At 37.9% G+C, this 19224-nt stretch overlaps 1 protein-coding gene across 2 annotated transcripts in view; it reads left to right on the forward strand.

Annotated features, from left to right (window-relative positions):
- The first annotated feature begins 76 nt into the window (after positions 1-76).
- Positions 77-19224, forward strand: part of ITCH (itchy E3 ubiquitin protein ligase) — a 62724-nt gene continuing 43576 nt past the window's right edge. The window contains exons 1-2 of one of the 2 annotated variants that reach the window (XM_058175370.1): positions 77-203; positions 17587-17677. In XM_058175370.1, the coding sequence (XP_058031353.1) occupies positions 17608-17677 (70 nt within the window). In that variant the 5' untranslated portion in view covers positions 77-203; positions 17587-17607. Of the gene's footprint in view, positions 204-11865; positions 11960-17586; positions 17678-19224 lie in introns of those variants that run through there. The other variant, XM_058175371.1, reaches the window with a different exon arrangement.

The following is a 19224-nucleotide window of genomic DNA, read 5'->3' on the forward strand; positions in this document are numbered from 1 at the left end:
ATAGCACGCCGGCGCTCTCCAGCAGCTCCCTGGGAATTGTAGTCGCGCTCAGCTTCGTCTGTCTGACAACACACACCCACACGCAAGCCCTAGTCTTTCTCTCGGAGCATGCGCCCTCGGCTCCCGGCTTTGGGAGTCGGTCTCTTAAGCTTGGACTTGGACTGGCTGCCATCTTAGTCGAGGTGTCGTCGCCTTCAGGGCTGGTAAGAAATCCGTTGTGCTGCTCGAGTGGGCTGGCGAAGGGGCTGGGCTGTGAGGGGCGGCGGTTTTTCCGGCCTGGGCAAACGTTCTTCGGGATTTGTCAGGAGAGAGGCGAGGGGGAAGCCCGGAGAAGGCCCTGTCTTTGGGGAAGGGGGGGGGGCGGTGGATGCGGAAGAAGGAAAGCTTTGGTAGCAGGTGGTTCTTCCAGGGTCGGCGGGAGTAATGAGGGAGGAGCGGGGGGGGTCTTTTCTCTCCTCAGGGGGATCAGGCTCCTTGCTTTTCCCCTCACAGGGCCTCCGATCGTGGCTTTCCCCCGCTCACCCCCGTTTTGCTGGGGTCATCCGTGAACTTGTGCCTCCACTCCCGATTTGCCTCCTGAGCCTTCGCCCCTCTCTTGATTTGCCTCCTCAGCCTTCGCCCCTCCTCTGCCACATCCGCGGCATTCGGAGTCGGTGCATTGTTTCCCCCCTCCGAAGCGCCCGGTGTTGTCCCAGAGGGATATTTAAAATAAGTTCAAAGTCGATGAGATGACCGCTTGGCACACTTTTAGGACCCGAGGGTGCCCATCCTCGGGCTGACAAGCCCTGCGATAGAGTTGATAAGAGACCCTGTTATGGCTCTTGATTACACACGGCCGGGTGATTGGGATGGTGGTTGTTGGGTGCGGGACAGAGGAAGGGCTGGTAAAAGGTTCTGGGCTTCGGGAGTGCCCGAATGGTTTGCAGATCCTGTACCTGGAGCCGTTTCCTCCGCTGCCGCTGCTGCTTCTTGACCTTCTCGTCTATTTTCAATTGGCTTCTAATAGTTCCTACTTGAATGTTTTTCCTCTGCTCTTTTGACTCTCTGATTAGATTTGTAGTGGAGGTTAGCCCAAAGTGTGACTGGCTCGGTGATGGATTGTATTATGTGAAACTAGGCAATTGGGTTAACTCAGTGTCCATAGGCTACTGTATCAGCAAACGCTGCCTCTGACCTCTGTCAGTATGCATGCCTTTCTAATTGGTGAATACACCAAACTAATGTATGGTACAGTGCCGCAAATCCATCACCTGCCCTCTCTACCCATTGGAAGGCAGCAAATGGTTCTATTATTAGATTGAGCCGTGCAGTGATCTTTGATTCAATTTCTTTTCTATCCTTAAAAGTGTTATGTATTTTATAAGGTTTAGTGGAGCTATGCTCAGTTGTAATTCCCTTGACACGTCTCTTATGTTTAATTTGCTTTGACACTTTGACTTAAGATGTTAACCATTCCAAATATAACTGCTGCCTAAAGGATGACTCTTCTTGGTGCAAAGCTAAAATGCTTCCCTGAGCTTTAAAGAGTTATGAGATAAGTATTAAATTCAGTGAATAATTAACAATGAAGTCATTATTTTGAAAGTGAAGCGTGCGACTGCTGTGTTTTGAGGGTGCTATTACTGTATAACTGAAAATAGGGGTTTCTTTTAGTTTAGATTGTTCAGGTAATCTAAAACATTGAATTGTTCTAAATTACTTAAAATATTAAGAGGATGGATTTGGAAAACCTTATGTCATCAATATTGTCACTGAAGCAAACTTTTTGTATGTGAAGTATATTTTTCCACATATTGTAATGTGAGAAATAACATAAAAATTATAAAGATATTTTAAGTCTATTGATTAAAGGATTTTGTTGAGATTTTTATTCACACAGCTGAATATCTGTTTTATTTTGTCCAAACCACCAATCATATAATTAAACAATTTTTTCAAGTAATGGACTTTGACAGTTGACATATCATATACTGTATATCCTTACTTGGAATAATAAGATCTGAATATATAGTTCCATAGGAATGGGGTAATGAAAGCCTTCTAATTCAATAAAATGTGTTTAGTTTGTTTTATCCCTTACCTTAGTGAAGGTCTAACTGTGATTGAAGGAGTTTCCTGCTATATGGAAATCATGGGCTGAAAGTTGGCCTGAGTCTGTTGAAGAATAGGATCATTTGTCTTGTAACACTTGAAAAATGTGCTAAGTATTTGAAAAATAAATAACAGTATTTGCACTCACTAATTTAAACATTTTAAAATATAAGAATTGTTAAATCTCAAGCAATGGTACAAGATTAAGACTGTTAACATTAGTATTACTAACATTTTTTTTAAAAAAAATGGATATGTGATCTCAGATCTGCAGTTCTGATTATCTCTTTTAATTGTTCTTCTATCTGGAATAGATAGTTGAACAACATTCCAAGGAGCATAACATTAGTCACATTAAAGCAATTTATGAGAATGATCCATTGCAGTTTTGTTTGTATCTATGCTGAGAGTCACTTTGTCAGGTAAGCAGAAATAAGTTGTTCTGTCCTATTTTGTAGCACAATACACTTGTGGGAACAGATAATATCAAAAGAATTCCAACTTGGCCAGCTTAGAAATGTAATTAATGATAAATACCTTAGTTTCTTAAGGGGTGTTTACATTCTAAAGAGATTTTAAGTTTGTATTTATATATTTGAAAATGTAAATCAGTTGGAACAGAAATGATACAGTCGAAATTGACTGGCAAATCAGTACTGGCAGATAAGAGATTTTAAAGTTAAATGGGGTAAGTTATAGAGTTTTTGGATTTTTTATTTTATGGTTAAAAACTCCCCCTTAACTTGATCAGGATTAACATTTATATTTCCCAATTCTAAAATAGTTTAGGAGGAATGGGAATATTTTAGATCCTGTGGATTCAAGCACGGTTTCATCTCACAAAGGTAAGGTGAATGGCAAGTTTGCAAATATAGAAGATCACAAGATTGAATTTCCATTTCTAGAGATGGATCTCTTTCCTAGAAAGGAGTGGAAGTTATTAAGCAACGTTTTGTCTGTTGGACTTCAGTTTATAGGTATGGGTCAACATAATAAACCTCTTAAAAGGTAGAGCAGATTGTTGCTTATGATTATTGCTTAATAAATTAAAATTTGTACTTTGCTATTTTTTAGGTATATAAACATCTTTCAAGTTGATTGAGTTTCTTTTATGAAGTTTCACTAATGCAAGCAAACCTAACGTGATGGTGCTAAGTATTAATAATTTAAATACACTTACCACATTTGACAAAAACCCTGCGATTTTTAATGTTCCTCTTTAGAATGAATTGTAATTATCACTATTATAGTGTACAAATCATAACATTTTACAGATTCTTACTCCAGTGCTTCTCTTTTTCTTAGCACAGTAATAATCAGTTTATGTTCATATCTTATCAGCAGGATAACACTTTAATTGACCAAATCATGATTTTGTGATAGGTCAAAAACTTAATGTTTTATTGTCCAGATTTATTTGGCAATCAACAGGTAGATATTTTAATGAATCGATGCTAATACCTTGGTGGTACTGTAGCCCAAAGATGTTTTATAATGAAGCTGTTGAAATTGTTAATCAAAACTATACTGCATAGTAACTACAAACAAGTGAAATTGAAATAAAGAAAATCACCCTTATGTAATGGAGAAAATTTAAAGCAATACTTAATAGAGGAAATAGCCAAGTGTCATTGGTGGTGATTAAAAAAACTACCTGTAAAAAAATTGTCTATCCAAGTCTTATGCTCACTTTTTGAATAAATTCACACTGCTTGGAAGCCGTGACAGTGATTGTCCCATTATTTTCTTTGAAAATAACCACAGTAAAATTTCTTAATGTTTAAAATAAACATTAAAATATATAATCTTTAAATATTCTAGATTGGGCAATATGTTTCGCTTAATTTTTGGCATAAAGTTCTGATTAAGATTGAAATGTGCTATTTAGGATGTTCACCTGTATCTTTTTTCAGTAGATAATAATTTTATTATGTTGAGGTTTCAGTAACTTGAGCAGTGTTATATCAAGACCAGACTAACTCAAATGCTGCAAAAAGTCTAGCAGTCCACTGTAACAGAATTTTTTGGGGGGAGGGGGAACCCCAAGCATCCTCTGAAACTACACTGACTCCAACAATGTGAGCTTTGGTATCGTCAGTATGCTGATACCCAATTATACAGTATATATATAAACAAGCAGTGGCTTGTTTGCAGAGGAACCCTCATCTTTGACTTAGCCCTAGCAAGACTAGCTATCAGCTTCTATCTAGATCCCAAGACCAGATGATCCTTCATCTTTGATTCTGCAAAGGGGTAGCATTTCCTGAACTGAACTATGCACAATTTGTGAGTCTTCCTGGACTCACAGCTACTGCCTGAGGAGCAGGTGCCAGCTGAGGCTAGGGAGGTCTTTGCACAGATTTGTCTGATGCACCAGTTGTGCCCTTTCCTGAACCAGGAGACCTTGCTCAGGGTCTGTTAAGTCTTAATCCATCTGGATTACTCTAATGCATTCTATATGGGACTGCCCTTGAAGTCACCTGGAAACCTCAACTAGTCCAGAATGTAGCAGCACACGGAGTAATGGAATCCTAGGTTTGCCCATGTAACACTTGTGCATCCATTAATTAATTTGTTGCGTGACTTCTAGTGTTTGGGTGCAATCAAGGCACTAGTTATCACATTTAAAGCTCTATAGGATACAGGGCCATGTTATTTGCGGGACTGCCTACCAGTTCAGATATGAGCATGCTCCTAGTCCTTTCTGCTAAATATATTGTCTTAGGAAGCTAGGAAGCATGCCTTTTTCATGGCAGCCACTGCTCTATGGAAAACTCTGCCCCCTGAAGTTCGGCAGGCCTTCACTTTTAGCCGCCTTTAAGGCTTTGAAGACTTGGCTTTTCCCAGACATTGGTATAAGATTAGATAGCACATCAAAACTGATTTAGCACCAAGGGTTTTTTTTTGTTTTGTTTTAATTGGTTGAGTTTTATATTTTTAATATGGTTTTATGTATCTTCTAATTTTTGATTTTGAGATTCCCAGAGTTTGTTGAAAGATGGGCAACTGTATAAATGTTTTAAATAGTAAAATAAAATAAAAAGAACCCTAGAATCAAAAAGTCCGCTGTTATTCAGAAGTTCCTTGGAAGCCCTCTAAATAATGAAAATTGTAGTCTTCTTAGCATTGGTTTGTGGCTTACTAAAACCCAAGGGATATTTTTGATAATGCATTTAATAGCCTCTGATAAGTAAACTTTCCATTAATTTATGTAAACTCATAAAGGTTAATAAAGTCATTGCCTTGTGACAGCAAAATCTTTAAGGTAATTGTGCATCTTATATTAAACATAGAGGGGCACAATGTCCCAGTGGCTAAGACATTGAGCTTGTTGGTCGGCAGTTCAGCGGTTTGAATCCCTAGTGCCACGTAACGGGGTGAGCTCGCCTTACTTGTCCCAGCTTCTGCCAACCTAGCAGTTCGAAAGCACGTGAAAAATGCAAGTAGAAAAATAGGGACCACCTTTGGTGGGAAGGTAACAGAATTCTGTGTGCCTTTGGCATTTAGTCATGCCGACCTCATGACCACAGAGATGTCTTTGGACACAGCTGGCTCTTCCGTTTTGAAATGGAGATGAGTAGTGGCCCCTAGAGTTGGGAACGACTAGTACATATGTGCGAGAGGAACCTTTATCTTTACTTTTTATACTAAACATTTTATCTGTCTTAAGACAAAAGACAACCATAAAATGGTTAGTGAAACTTCCGTTGTTTCAAAATATATATTAGTTTCATTAGTTTCAATTTTACAAATTGAAGTTATAAGCAGGGACATTTTATAAGGAAAGTCTCAGTTGTTACAAGGAGTCCTGTCCTGTAGTAGTATTCCAGTAGCATATTTTATTCTGCTAATAGAATAAATTCTTACTTAGCTCTTTTTGTGCTCCCAAATATGCCCCAGATTTCAAGGATGGAGTTGGTATACATAATGGGATGAGAGAAGGAAACTGAAGGGTAATTAATGGATGCACAAGTAATGTATAAGTAGAAGCCTGTGAATGTAGTATTGGATGCAGTTTCTTATTACAAAAATCTCTTGCAGCTGTCTAACATTTGCATTAAACTCTTTAAACATTGAAATCACTGTACATATGAAGCAGGCTACAAATTGATAGAATGTATTTGTTGCCACATATTCAATATCAAGTTCTAGTCAAGAACTATCAATTAAAAAAATTATCTGAAATCTGGTTTGCTGATTACATGTGCTACTGTATATATCTAGAGGTAACTGACGAAGTAATACAAGAGTTGAAAAAGTAAGTGACAGTTCAGGAAAAGTGAGAAGATGGGAAGGTAAGAAAAGACACAAAATAACCTTTCAATTCTGTTTGTTTTAAGTGGGAATGGAGGGAAATGCTGGTAAGCTTTGAAGATCCTACAAAAATGAAGTAGTACTCCTTGTGCTTGTTTCCTGACATGGCCTGTTTTGAAGGGGTGACATTAAAATACTCTTTTATATCTGTTTTAACAATGATGACCAGATTGTTGGGGGGCAATATGCTGATATTGTAAACTGCCCATAGAGTTCTATAAAGAAGTGGTCCCCAATCTTTCACACTCCTTGGACTGGGGGGAAGCGGGGGAGAGGAGAGGGGATAGTTTCACATGTGCGTCCACTGCTTGTACAAATGGAGCTTCACATGTTCACCCACTGCTTGTACAGCCGAGTTCTCAATGGGCCACGGATTAGGGATTGGGGATCCTTGCTGTAAAGCACTATGGGGAGGTATATAAGTTTAAGTGCTATTGCTAATTAAAATATAAGTACAGATAGTCCTTGACTTACAAACATTTATTTAGCACCCATTCAAATTTACAGTGCCACTAAAAAAGTCACTTATGACTGGTCTTTGCATTTACAACTGTTGCAGTCTCCACGGTCACATGATAAAAGATTTGGGCACTTGCCCACTAGCATGTATTTATGATGGGTGCAGCATCCTTGAGGGGCGGGGGGGGTCATGTCATCACTGTTTGCAATCTTCCCAACTGGCTTCTGACAAGCAAAGCCAGCGGGAAAGCCAGATTTGCTTAAGGACCACATGATTCACTTAACAACTGGAGTGATTTACTTAATTGAAAAAAAGATTGTAAAATTGGGTGCAACTCACTTAACAACCAGCTTGCTTAGTACTGGAAATTCCGGTACTAGTTGTGGTTGTAAATCAATGATTACCTGTACAGTAAAACCTCAGTTTAACAATCATTTAGAAGGAAAGGATATTGTTAGATCTGAATTTCATGACACAATTACTTGACTTTATGTCATCTGCATAGTTATATTGTCACACAAATGATGTAATATTAATATAATTCTGCAAATAACACACTTGGATAAATTTATGTGAGTTGTTTGGAGGAATTTGAATTCATTGCATTTAATCTGTTTTGAAATAATGAAGAAGAAACTATTATTCCTTGTATATAAAATCTGAAATTTTAGATTTCAGATTTAGATTCTACGAAAAAACATCAATGAAATTCTTCAATACTTTTTGAATGAATTTTGGGATTCAGATTGGTATGGAGATTACTGCCTAGCTATTTCCATAACTTTTGTGATCTCCATGCATATGAGCCATATAGGCTGAAGCTAGGTAAATTCATAATACAATTACCAAATTTGCATGACTTAAATTTTTGTAAACTATAGTCTATTTTTTATATAATAATTCCTTTTATTTGTGACAGTTATTAGGTATCTGTTTCATATAGAGGAATAAAGAGATATTCCAGACTCTTTCCCCAGTTCTCTCACCTTCAGTCTGAGATATTTGGTTAAGTCAGGAATGGACAGCCTCACTGTGAAGAATGTTCAAAAAGCTATTTGCAAAATTCCACAAAGATTTGTCTTTTGGTGGATCCAGGTCCTCCTTTTTTTCCTTCCACAGAAAATTGGTTTATTACCAGGGAGACCTGGAGTTTTCTGAGCTCAGCTTCTTGCCCCTGAGGATATTGGTCATTATTTGACTTGGGCCAAGTGTAGCAAAGGACAGATTTTTATCTGAGTCTAGGTTTTACATTCTTAAGTGTGTTGGTCTGAAACATGAACTTGATATATCATAGCTGTTGATTAACTAGTTGTTTAATGGTGTGAGTCCAGAGTTTCATAAATATGTAGTTCCAGACAAGTATTTGGAATTGAAAATTATATCTGTTTATTGGAGTTCAAATTCTTACAGTCTTAAATCTTTTAAAAAAATAAATCTTAATCTACTAAAATATGAATTCCCTGCAGTATAATTGCAAATGTGTATGGCATCTTTGAAATACTACAAATAGAAGTGCTAAGTAATATTGAGTAGTTAGCTATGTTATAATTTGAAGTAGAGTCTGTAGCTTCTGGCACCACTATGCTAATTTGGAGCATTCTGGGTGTTCTCTCAAAATATCTCTCTGATAATCATTTTATGAATAGGCAGATGGGTGGTGGTGTTGTCTATTCATACAGTGCCTACCAGTATAGGCATGGTCACTCACAAAATGTTGATTTAACATGAAGATTAAATCTATGTGAAGGGATGGGATATAAAATTTGTCACAAATACTGAAATTGTCCATTCCCTTGGCTTCCCCAGAATGTTCCCTCTTACATCCAATCCCCCATCCAGAAGTTGGCATTCATCCAGTCATGATGTTAGTTACAGCCATACAACATTTTTATGTTTTAAGAATGATTACAGTACTCAGAGGTATTTTTGTGAATAAAAATACAGGACAGCTTGCCTTGCAAATATAATGAAAGCCAAGGGAGGGCGGGTAGATTGAGATAACAGATAGCATATTCTATTCCTGTATCAAAGTACTCTTGGTAAGGAGACTAGTAAAATTGTAAGTGTATGTGTATAAATTAGAAGTTTTACCTACTTAAAAAGTTTTCAGTATACATTTTGTAATCTTTTATTTCTTTGCTGGGTTTTGTTAATTTATTAAATTTGGAGACCACTTGATTCCTGAAAGTCTCTGGAGTAGTTTGTCATTGAGAAAATTACAAACATTTGCAGATAATTGTGTGATAATTTTCCCATAGAGAAAAACTAAACAATAAAAAGATATTTATATATATGGAAGAGGAAAAACAACCAAATATACCCAAAATGATAATCAACAACAACAAAACTAACATAGTTTCAGCATTCATATAAACCCAGGCTTGGGAGCAGATCTACGTTTCTAACAACATCTAGAACAGCTGTAGTGTGGGAGCCATATGAACCTCTGTGGCATCATAACAGAGAAAATGTATTACCTAGATTCTGATAGATAACGTTATTTGATTGAAAGGATCATGACCATGCCCTTTCTAATATTGATGATGTTACCTAGTTTGGGTAATGAAACATCTACAAGAAAATAACCAAGCTCAAAGAGCACTAAGGGCTCCTCATGCCTTTTCTGCTTAATCTCCCTGAATGGGCAAAACAGTTTTTTTCAGAATCTTTCATATAAACAGGCTCTATACATGTGATGGCTAACCCGTGACACACGGAGCCATATTGGTAGGCATGTAAGCTCAGCTTCTATTTCAGCCCTTCTGGGCCCACCAGAAACAGGGAAACAGGCTGTTTCCAGCCTTTGGGGGATGGGGAAGGCCTGTTTTTCACACTCCCCAGGCTCCAGAGGCTTTCTAGGAGTCTGGGGAGGGCGAAAATGGCCTTCCCCACCCACCCACCTGAGCCCTCCGTAGGCTGGAAACGGCCCATTTCCTGACTTTGAAAGTCAGAGTGCGGGGCGCATAGAATTATGGATGTGGCCCGTGTCCACATGATCCCCCGCTTTTGGCACGTGATGGCAAAAAGATTAGCCATCATTGCTCTATACCATGTACAACTTTATAGCTGATAATCAGCACCTTAAATTGTACCAGGAAATGAACTGGTAATGAATACAATTCAAGAAGCAGGGATGACATGAATATAATGTGACCATCCTTTGATGAAGCTGACTGAAATGGACCCAAATACTGGTCATTTACCAGGAAACTTTAACAACTCAGGAAGGCCCTAATCTAATAATTAGATAGTTGAATTCACATATAAAAGGACCATGTCCACTTCCTTTAGCGTAATAGGCTCGTCTCAGTCCAGATAACTTCACGAGATCATGTTCCAGGCAGTTCAATGGAACCTGCTCATTTGGAGTCCAAACCTGAATGAAGCCAAGTGTCTATCAGATAGCAAAAAAATTTGCTCTAGAGATGTTCCTGTGGCCCACAGGTCACCCTAAACAAGGCCACTGGGCATCTGTTGACAGACATAATAACAGCATATAAATAACGGTTTCACAACATTTGTCACCATTTTGTCACCAGTGTAATCCATAATATTAATTCTTAGCTTGTGTTTGATTGGACTTATAATACACATAATTTTTCTCCAATGGCATTCCAGGCATCTTTTCTTGCTTCCAGAGCTCCTTAGAAACCCAGGCACCTCCTTAGCACCCCTAGTTTGTTGTCCAAAGAGAAGCTGCATAGGAGCAATGTGGTACAATACTTTTTTCACATGCCTGTTCCAGCGTGTGATCAAGGCCTTAGCCAAACTGCCCACTAGACTAGGGGTGTCAAACTCAAGGCCTGGGGGCCGGATGCAGCCCGCAGGGTGCTTAGATATGGCCCACAGAGCTGCCCTGGAAACAGAGAAGGACCAACCCGTGGTGCCTCTGCCAGCGAAAACAGAGTTCGGGAGGGCTGCTTGCGACCTTCCCAAGCTCTGTTTTTGCTGGCAGAGGGTTGCAGGAGGCCATCATAGCCAGAAATGGGAGCCTGGGAGCCCATTTTCATTGGCAGAGTGCTCTGGCCACTACAGGTGCCCCCAACATGAGTGACGTCGAGCTGGTCATGCCCATCCCAGCCACATGCCCCCCCTGGCCCCCCGAGGTCAAACACAACATTGATACGCTGATACAATGAAATCGAATTTGACATCCCTGCACTGGACCTTCACTTAAATCTCATGGAAGGCAGACAATAAGTTGCTATGTTTAATACAGAACTAAGCCTGTATTTGTGACTGGTTTTAGTTTTTATATTCAACTTAAATCCTGCATTTCACAATGTAAGACATGTAACGTAGTTTTCAACTCAGCAATGAAAACTTTGATGCATCAGGTACAAATGAATGAGATAGGTAAGGATATGAATTATTATAAACTTAGTAGATGGTGGCATCTGGCAAACTTTGGGTTCCTCTACCTAACAGCCTTAAAGTGCTTTTTTCCAGTATGTGAGCCACCAGGAAAGTATGGGGACATAGAAATTTGCTGTGCATCTTTCCAGACCCTAGTCTGCCTTGGCATGAGAAGCAGAGGGAGGGTCATAGTGGGAAATAACTCCTTTTGTGGGGGGAACTCCTCAGGATTGAAGCAATGTTAGCAGAAGAATCATTTTTATCAATCCTGTTCTCCCTGGTAAGAGAAGTAGGATAGTTTCTTGCTATCCATGGCAAGAGAAGTAGGATAAAGAAGGGCGAGAGGAAAATGGTCTTTTTAGTGCCGGTTGTCCCAGCACCAAAAAGACTGGCTTCACCCCACACTTTTATGCTTGGATATGGTGACTGGAGAACTAATTCCTCTCATTTCCTTTCCCATAGGGGAAAGGGCAGAGGAATAGCTCTTTAGCTGACACCCCTGCAGTAGAGTTGTTTCAGCTGCCAAAAACCTGACACACACATATCCCAACGGCTGTGCCTGCTCTCCATAGATAGCTTCATCCCGAGGGGTGATAGCTGGAGATAGCGCTTAATGCTTCTCACTTACCTTCCTTCCCCCATGCAGCATCGTCATGGAACAGGAAAAGCAGTGTGTGCTTTTTGCTTGCCTCCCTCCTAGTCCTTTCAGCCTGGGGTTATGTTACTAGGTCTGGCAAGGTATGTAAGAGGTTTATCTTTTTCTAACATTCTATGAAGTATAATTTGGTTTCCTCCTTTACAGATATTAGATTACTTTGTTAAGTAAAATATTTGGTTTAGATTTTGAAAATTGTAGGAGTTATACATTTTGTTCTGGCTAAGTACCTAGTGAGAATCACATTGTTGCCAGGTTGATGTTAGTTGTTGTTGTGAACCCACAGGATGCAAACTGATATCATGTCAAAAGTCCAAAATATACTGTTTGTATATGTTAAACAAACATTTATTGTAAAATTTATATAAAGGTTTATGGATGCTTTATTAAAAAAAATCTTAGAATGCCTACAGAGAACCCTACTCTTTAACCAGCTTTAACCAGCTGTTCTCTAGTAGCACTTGTTTTTAATTTTCTGAAATAATTGAATTCATTTTGTAGATTAAGATGGATCTGTATGTGCTGGTTTTGTATTTCTATGTATTTATATTTCATATTATTTAACTTTAGATTTTAATTGTTTTCTTTTACTAATTGTTATAGTTAGCTTTAAATCTAGGTAAAATACTAGATTATTAATAAATGTAAATATTGATATTTTTAAAGATGGAAGCTTTACTGTACAAGGAAAGTTGTAACATACGAATTCCTCTAAAATTGCATTCCATTTCTGCATTATATATATGTGTGTGTGTGTGTGTGTGTGTGTGTGTGTATATATATAGTCATTGTATTGTCATTGTAAGTATATACATAGTATACCTATACAACGAAATTCATATAACACCCAGAGACCAAGCCCAACACACATGACAATCCCCAGACACACCCCCACCCACCAAAATTTCCCCAATCCTAAACCATCCAAGCATTCACACAGCAGACCAAGTAATGCTGTCCAACAGCTCACTGATGGTGGCCCTTTAGTTCATTGCTGAGTGCAATTTCTTTTCTTAAGGGGTGGATACTTAAAGTACTATATTCCTTTTTCCCAGATTAGCAGGATCTAGGCATACTGTCTGAGAATTTCAGAGACAGAATATCAAGGAATCTAAATAAGAGTGAAAGCAGTGGCACCTGATAGGAAAACTTGAAAACATCAGAAGAAAATATCCATTAAAGTGTCAGTATCCAATTTTTAAAAACGTTTTACTAGATTTATATTTTGCCTTTTGTATAGGAACTCAAGTTGAGTGCTTCCTCCTCTTATTCCTCACAATAACAATGCTATGAGATAGGTTGGCCTAAGAGAGCACTACTGGCATAAATCATCCAGTGAGCTTCCATTGCTGAAGACAGACTAAAGTAGGAGCTTCACACTCCTAGTCTGTCAGTTTAACCTCTTTATATTGGTTCTCATTTTGAAAGAGGAATCATGATCAAGTATTTCTGATAAATTCAAAATACAAGAATTCTACACTAATTCCATCAAAGCTACAAAATTATTCCAAATTCCTATTCCCCCAAATGCACATCAATTGTTTAGATTATGACCCAGAAATCATAAACAATAAATCTTTATGAATTATAGTCATTAAGCTATTTATACTTATTAATCTATGCAATTAATACTAGTACTTAGGAACTGTAATTAATGTTACAAACAATATGATTTTCATTGTTGTTCAAAATTTATTAATAAGATTTGTAAGAGCTCAAAATTTAGGTTGTACAGTAGTAAAGAATGAAGTCTTCAGTGAATAAAAGAATTATTCATTGTTATAGTATGTATAATAGTGGTATATATAAGCTATTAAAGGGAAGGGAAATTATACTGTTTATTGTGCCATAATCAGTTTTAATTGCTTCTTAGCCTCCAGAAGGATCCCTTGTAGTGAGACAATCTGTGTTTCTGTGGAGCTGTGTTCAAATCTCAGATATCATTACAGTTTGAGACCAATTAGGAATTTGCTCCATATTTTTTATATACAAGTGTTTGAGTATACATGCACGCCAACGTTATAAGTTACTGTTTTTTATTTTCATTTCAAGTTTTAATTAAAGGGACTTTCATCTCCCAGTACTCTCGAATAGTAAAAACTCAGATTTTCTGTACTTCAGATAAGAAAAAAATTTCTAAAATAAGATTGCATAATTCTAGTTGTGAGATTTGAGAAATATGTAGTTGTACCTGTAAACGTGGTAAAATTTTCTGGTAATGTCCAGCTTATGTAAAAACATGTTTATGTTTTAAAGATCTCAACTACCTTAAAAAAGCAGATTCCGTTATCTAAGCAAAATACTGTTTTGTTTTTAAATTACAGAAAAAGTAATGGTAGCTGCTTTTTTCTTTAATGAGATCAGGAATTCTGAATAATATTTTGGACAAATGGTAATCAAAATCGTAATCAGGAGACTATGAGATCTAATCCCGCTTTAGGCATGAAAGCCGCTGGGTAACAGAGGGCCAATCACTCTCTTTTAGCCCAACCCACAGGATTGTTCTTGTGGGGAAAATATGAAGGAAGAAAATTAGTTATGTTCGCCCCCTTGAGTTATTTATAAAAATAATAATGGCAGGATAGATACAAATAAATGTCTCAAATAGGATAGGAGAGCACAACCCTTAGGCTCTCTGCAGTGTCCTTCCAACAAGAAAGGTAAAAAACCCTGATTAAATAATCTCACTTAACTGATTAGAAAATTAGATGATTATTCATTTTGGTTTCTTGCAAGTTTATTTATTCCTGTCCTTGTAGTGCTGATTGAACATATATTGTGGCTTTCCAAAAAGGCACTGCTTCATGTGATTAAAATTAGTAGGAAGGAAAATTATAATGTTCAATTGTTTTTAAAATTAACATTTTCAAAGGAAGGCAGATTAGAGATTCTGTGCACTGTACACTAATACACAATAGGAAGATGTGTATTCCTGGGTATGCATAGAGATTTGTGGTGATAACACCAATGTTATATTGAAACTGAATTACTGTTTGTTTAAAGTTAGTTGAGATAAGAAGAAGAATCCCAGAGCAGAATATTAGTTAACTATAATTTGGAATTGGGTGGCAAATAAATTCAATACATTATTATTGTTGTTGTTGTTGTTGTTGTTGTTATTATTATTATTATTATTATTGTCAATGCCAATATTATTATTATGTACACAAAAATATAAAATCAGAGCTGCGGTTCTTTAGCTAGTGTTGGCCTTCATATACATTGAGTTCTTCCGAAGGGATATTGTAGGATATTGTAATGTGTCAGTGTAATATATCTGCAGGGACACGGTGGCTCAGTGGCTAAGATGCTGAGCTTGTCGATCGAAAGGTCGGCAGTTCAGCAGTTTGAATCCCTAGTGCCATGTAATAAAGTGAGCTCCCGTTACTTGTCTCAGCTTCTGTCAGCCTAGCAGTTCAAAAACACATGAAAAATGCAAGTAGAAAAATAGGGACCACCTTTGGTGAGAAGGTAACAGCGTTCCGTGCGCCTTTGGCATTTAGTCATGCCATATGTGCGAGGGGAACCTTTATGTTTAATATATGTGTGCATCCAAGCAGTGTGACCTTTTGTAATTGACAGTTGCAAATTTTGTCAGTATTTTCTAAGAGCTTTCAAACAAAATTTTGGTACAGCACCCAGTAATAACCTCTGGGACCACCAAGATTGGCTTATGCAGAAACCTTTTAATTATTATTATACTTTAAAATATTCAAACAATCTTAAACACATTGTCTTTAATTGTTACATCACTGCCTTAAGGATCTCCATTTTGCAGCTGGAGACTGAGGACAGAATAACCAGCCAACTTTTATCTAATACTGGAAAGAATACAATGAAGATTCTACCTTTAAGGATAGTCATTCACAGGCTTATGCCTGCATTTTTTTTCTATAAAAAAAACAACAACCCACCAAAAAGCCCAACGCAAGTCAGTTCTGTTTTCTTGGGAAAGAGTACATATTTATTCCATTTGTCATATCATAGATCTGTTACCAGCAAAACCAGACTTGTTCTTTGCAAAATTAGTGAATTAAAGATTTTATGTATTCTTTCACCATCAGAAATATTTGCTTTGGGGAAGTAGGAATTGAGAATTGAGTGCAGGGAGAATGAAGGATACATGAGGTTTTGGCTTGTTTCTATCCTCTACAATTATTATGCTCATTTGTATGAATTATTCATGGGTCCTTTTTATGTAAAACAAAGCAAATATTAATGGGTCAATTTGCCAGAGTCCTCTTTCTCCCTAGTAGAAAGTCATATTAGTTAGTAAGAAGAATATCTCCATTGTTTTCTTTGTGCATTTCTAAAAAAATGAAGGGGTGGGTGGGTGACATAAAGATTGGAAAATTAACTAATTAATTAACACATTCATGAACATAAGGATTTGGAAGTGGAACTTTAGATTCCTCTCTCAGCTCCTTTGGGATCTGCTAATATGTTTTGGGCTAGCCATGCAAGTTTAAAAAGCATAGGCTTTTCACAAGAAAAAAATGAAGACAATATTGAGCTTCTCCACATAATGTAGGAGCTATGAATATTTTGCCTTGCAAATAACCATGCAAAGCAAAAGCAACCAATCTAGGTAAATACTGGAGTGGGAAAAATAATTGCTGAAGTACATGTTATTAATATATCAGATAAAACGTTTGAATAATTAATTATTTGGCTGTTGTGTAGGGTTACCCATTATTGATTTCTGTGGAATATCTTTCAAAACCTATGTGTAACCACTGTAAGAAGTTGATGTATTTGAAAATGGAAGAAATGCCATCTACTTTAATTCCTAAAACAACAACCAAAAAATAATTTATACTGAGCTTCATAGTAGTATTTTATTTACGTAAATTTGGCCCTCACCATCCTGATATTATTTTTAAGAGATGTGGTAGCTATTTAAATTTTATGTCAAGTATAAGACTGTTGTTGCCACCTAATGAGAAGAAAGGACTCACTGGAGAACTGCCTAATGCTGGGAAAGATTGAGGGCAAAGGAAGAAGGGGACGACAGAATGAGGTGGCTGATGGAGTCACTGAAGCAGTAGGCGTGAGCTTAAATGGACTCCAGAGGATGGTAGAGGACAGGAAGGCCTGGAGGAACGTTGTCCATGGGCCACGATAGGTCAGACACGACTTTGCAACTAACAACAACAAATAAGACTGTTGTAAAATACAATATGTTGAATTAGGTGGCATGGAGGTCATAAAAATAATCTAGTGATTGTTTTTCTTGAACTTACCTTCCTGGCTTTATAGTAATTATTATTCTACTTTATACTTTGCATATGTTTACTTTGTCCCATGTTAAGGCAAATTTATTTTTCTTTCTCCTTTATTTTCATTTATTTATTTATATTTCATTATATAAGTTTCTAGACTGGCCATATTGCTCCTTTCCTTGCTACTGGTTGTTTTGCTAACAAGCATCTGTCTGGGATAGGACAAAAGAGACCATTTTTATTATTTACACTGCCAAATACTCAGAGCTATTGACAATAATTGTGTTAATAGTCTGAATCAGTTTCAATTAATATTGCTACTTCATTTCTGTGTTTTTATCAACACATATTCTTTATTGATTATATGTTCCTCTGTATGTGCCTCCCTTGATTTAACCAGTTTATATATACACTTGACTGTCCTACCATGTTGTTAAGGAGTGCAGCATTTGTTCTTAAAATAGTATTTTATTGAATTTTTTACTTAGGTTCATGTTCCTTCCTATGATATGGCCGGGAATGGGTCAAAATCAGAGTGTATCAGTGGACCAACTATGAAATCACAGCTTCAGGTAACTGGTAAGTCTGTCTATCAGTCCTGTGGTTTGATTCAGATACTGTCTCTTCGACAGCATCACCAAATATGTTCTGTTTCTTTTTTATTGTGTTTGAAAATGTTGCATGTTTTATTTTATAAAACAACATTAGACAGCTAACAAACAAATTGATTAATTGATTATGTGCTATCAAATCAGTGTCACTTCTTAGCCACATAATTATTTTCCATGAATTAAACAAAGATACAATAATAAAAATGCAAGATTAATAGTCACCAGTGCCATGGTATTATCCTCTCAAGGAAAAAAAAAAAAGCTTGGCTCACTTTACATAATGACACAATGCCTGAGGGAAGAGCTATGTCTTAACAGCATTCAGGAAGCAAGAAAGATACAGCTTTCCCTATCTAAGCTTTGTATCTACCCTATTCCATACAGTAGGTGAAGCTATGGCGAAAGCTTGCTTGCTAGATCCTGCCAGATGACAACTGCTGCATTCTGGATCATTTGAATTTTTTGTGATGATCTTCAAGGGCAGCCCCATATAGAGAAAGTGTCTCTGGGTTTGGAGTTCCCTGGTCCTAGAGAGTTGCTGTCTTTAACTGTCAATGAGTAGTACTCAATAGAGCTGTTGCACAAATTGTGTGTCCTTCTGAACTTGCCACTCTTAAAGAGCAGGTGGTAGGCGTGGCTTGGGATGGGGACTTTATACAAATTCATCTTGTGTACCCATTCCTAGAGGGGGAGGCTCTGCTTATGGTCACTTGATCTCTAGTCACTTCTCATTTTGACTTCACAATAATCCAAAGTAGAAGTCCATTGTACTAGAGAAGTACATGGGTATCATTGTGAATATATGCTGTATCCTCTTTTTAAAGTTTGTTCTGTTCTCCATAGTATCGACGGGAGAGTCCAGGATAGGTTACTCTAGCCTCGTAGCTCTATTGACTGAGTTGAAATTCTGAGGACATGCCTCCCTGGTTACAGTCCCAAGTTTTTCAACTCAGTCTCAGCTCTTGTGGACGCTATTTTTTTTCAGCTCCAGAGAGCTTCTGTGGTGAATTTGAATTTGGCAATTAGGGAAATTCCTGGTTTTAAAGTGTTTGAAGGAACGGTTTGGACTATTACAGCACGCTCCTCACAGCTGGTAGGCGGTGGCTCTCTGCGGCGACGGATAGGAGCCTGGTGCAGCTGCCCACCTCAGTGGCCCCACACTGATCCTCGGTGTGCTGCTCTGCCATCAGAGCGAGCTGTTGGCCAAATTATGAGGTTTTGGTATACTGCGCCGCTCAGTTGGTGAGCGGTGGCTCTCGAACTTTGACTTTCACAGTTAGAGCCCTTAGTATGCTGCTCCTTTATTGGAACTCTCACTGGTTCCCTTTTGGCATTTTGGTGCACTGCGCTTCTCAGCTCAGGTCAGTAGCTCTCCGTGGCGGCAGATGGGATCCTGCAGCACTTTACAGGTTCAGAGCACACAGCAGAGCCGTGCATAGACGAGACTCTGCTGTTGGCAGTTAGCTCTTCGGTGCGGCCCCTTGACTCTCCGCAACAGCGGATAGAAGCCTCGGG

This window comes from Ahaetulla prasina, chromosome 3, assembly GCF_028640845.1.
Source record: "Ahaetulla prasina isolate Xishuangbanna chromosome 3, ASM2864084v1, whole genome shotgun sequence".
NCBI lineage: Eukaryota > Metazoa > Chordata > Lepidosauria > Squamata > Colubridae > Ahaetulla > Ahaetulla prasina.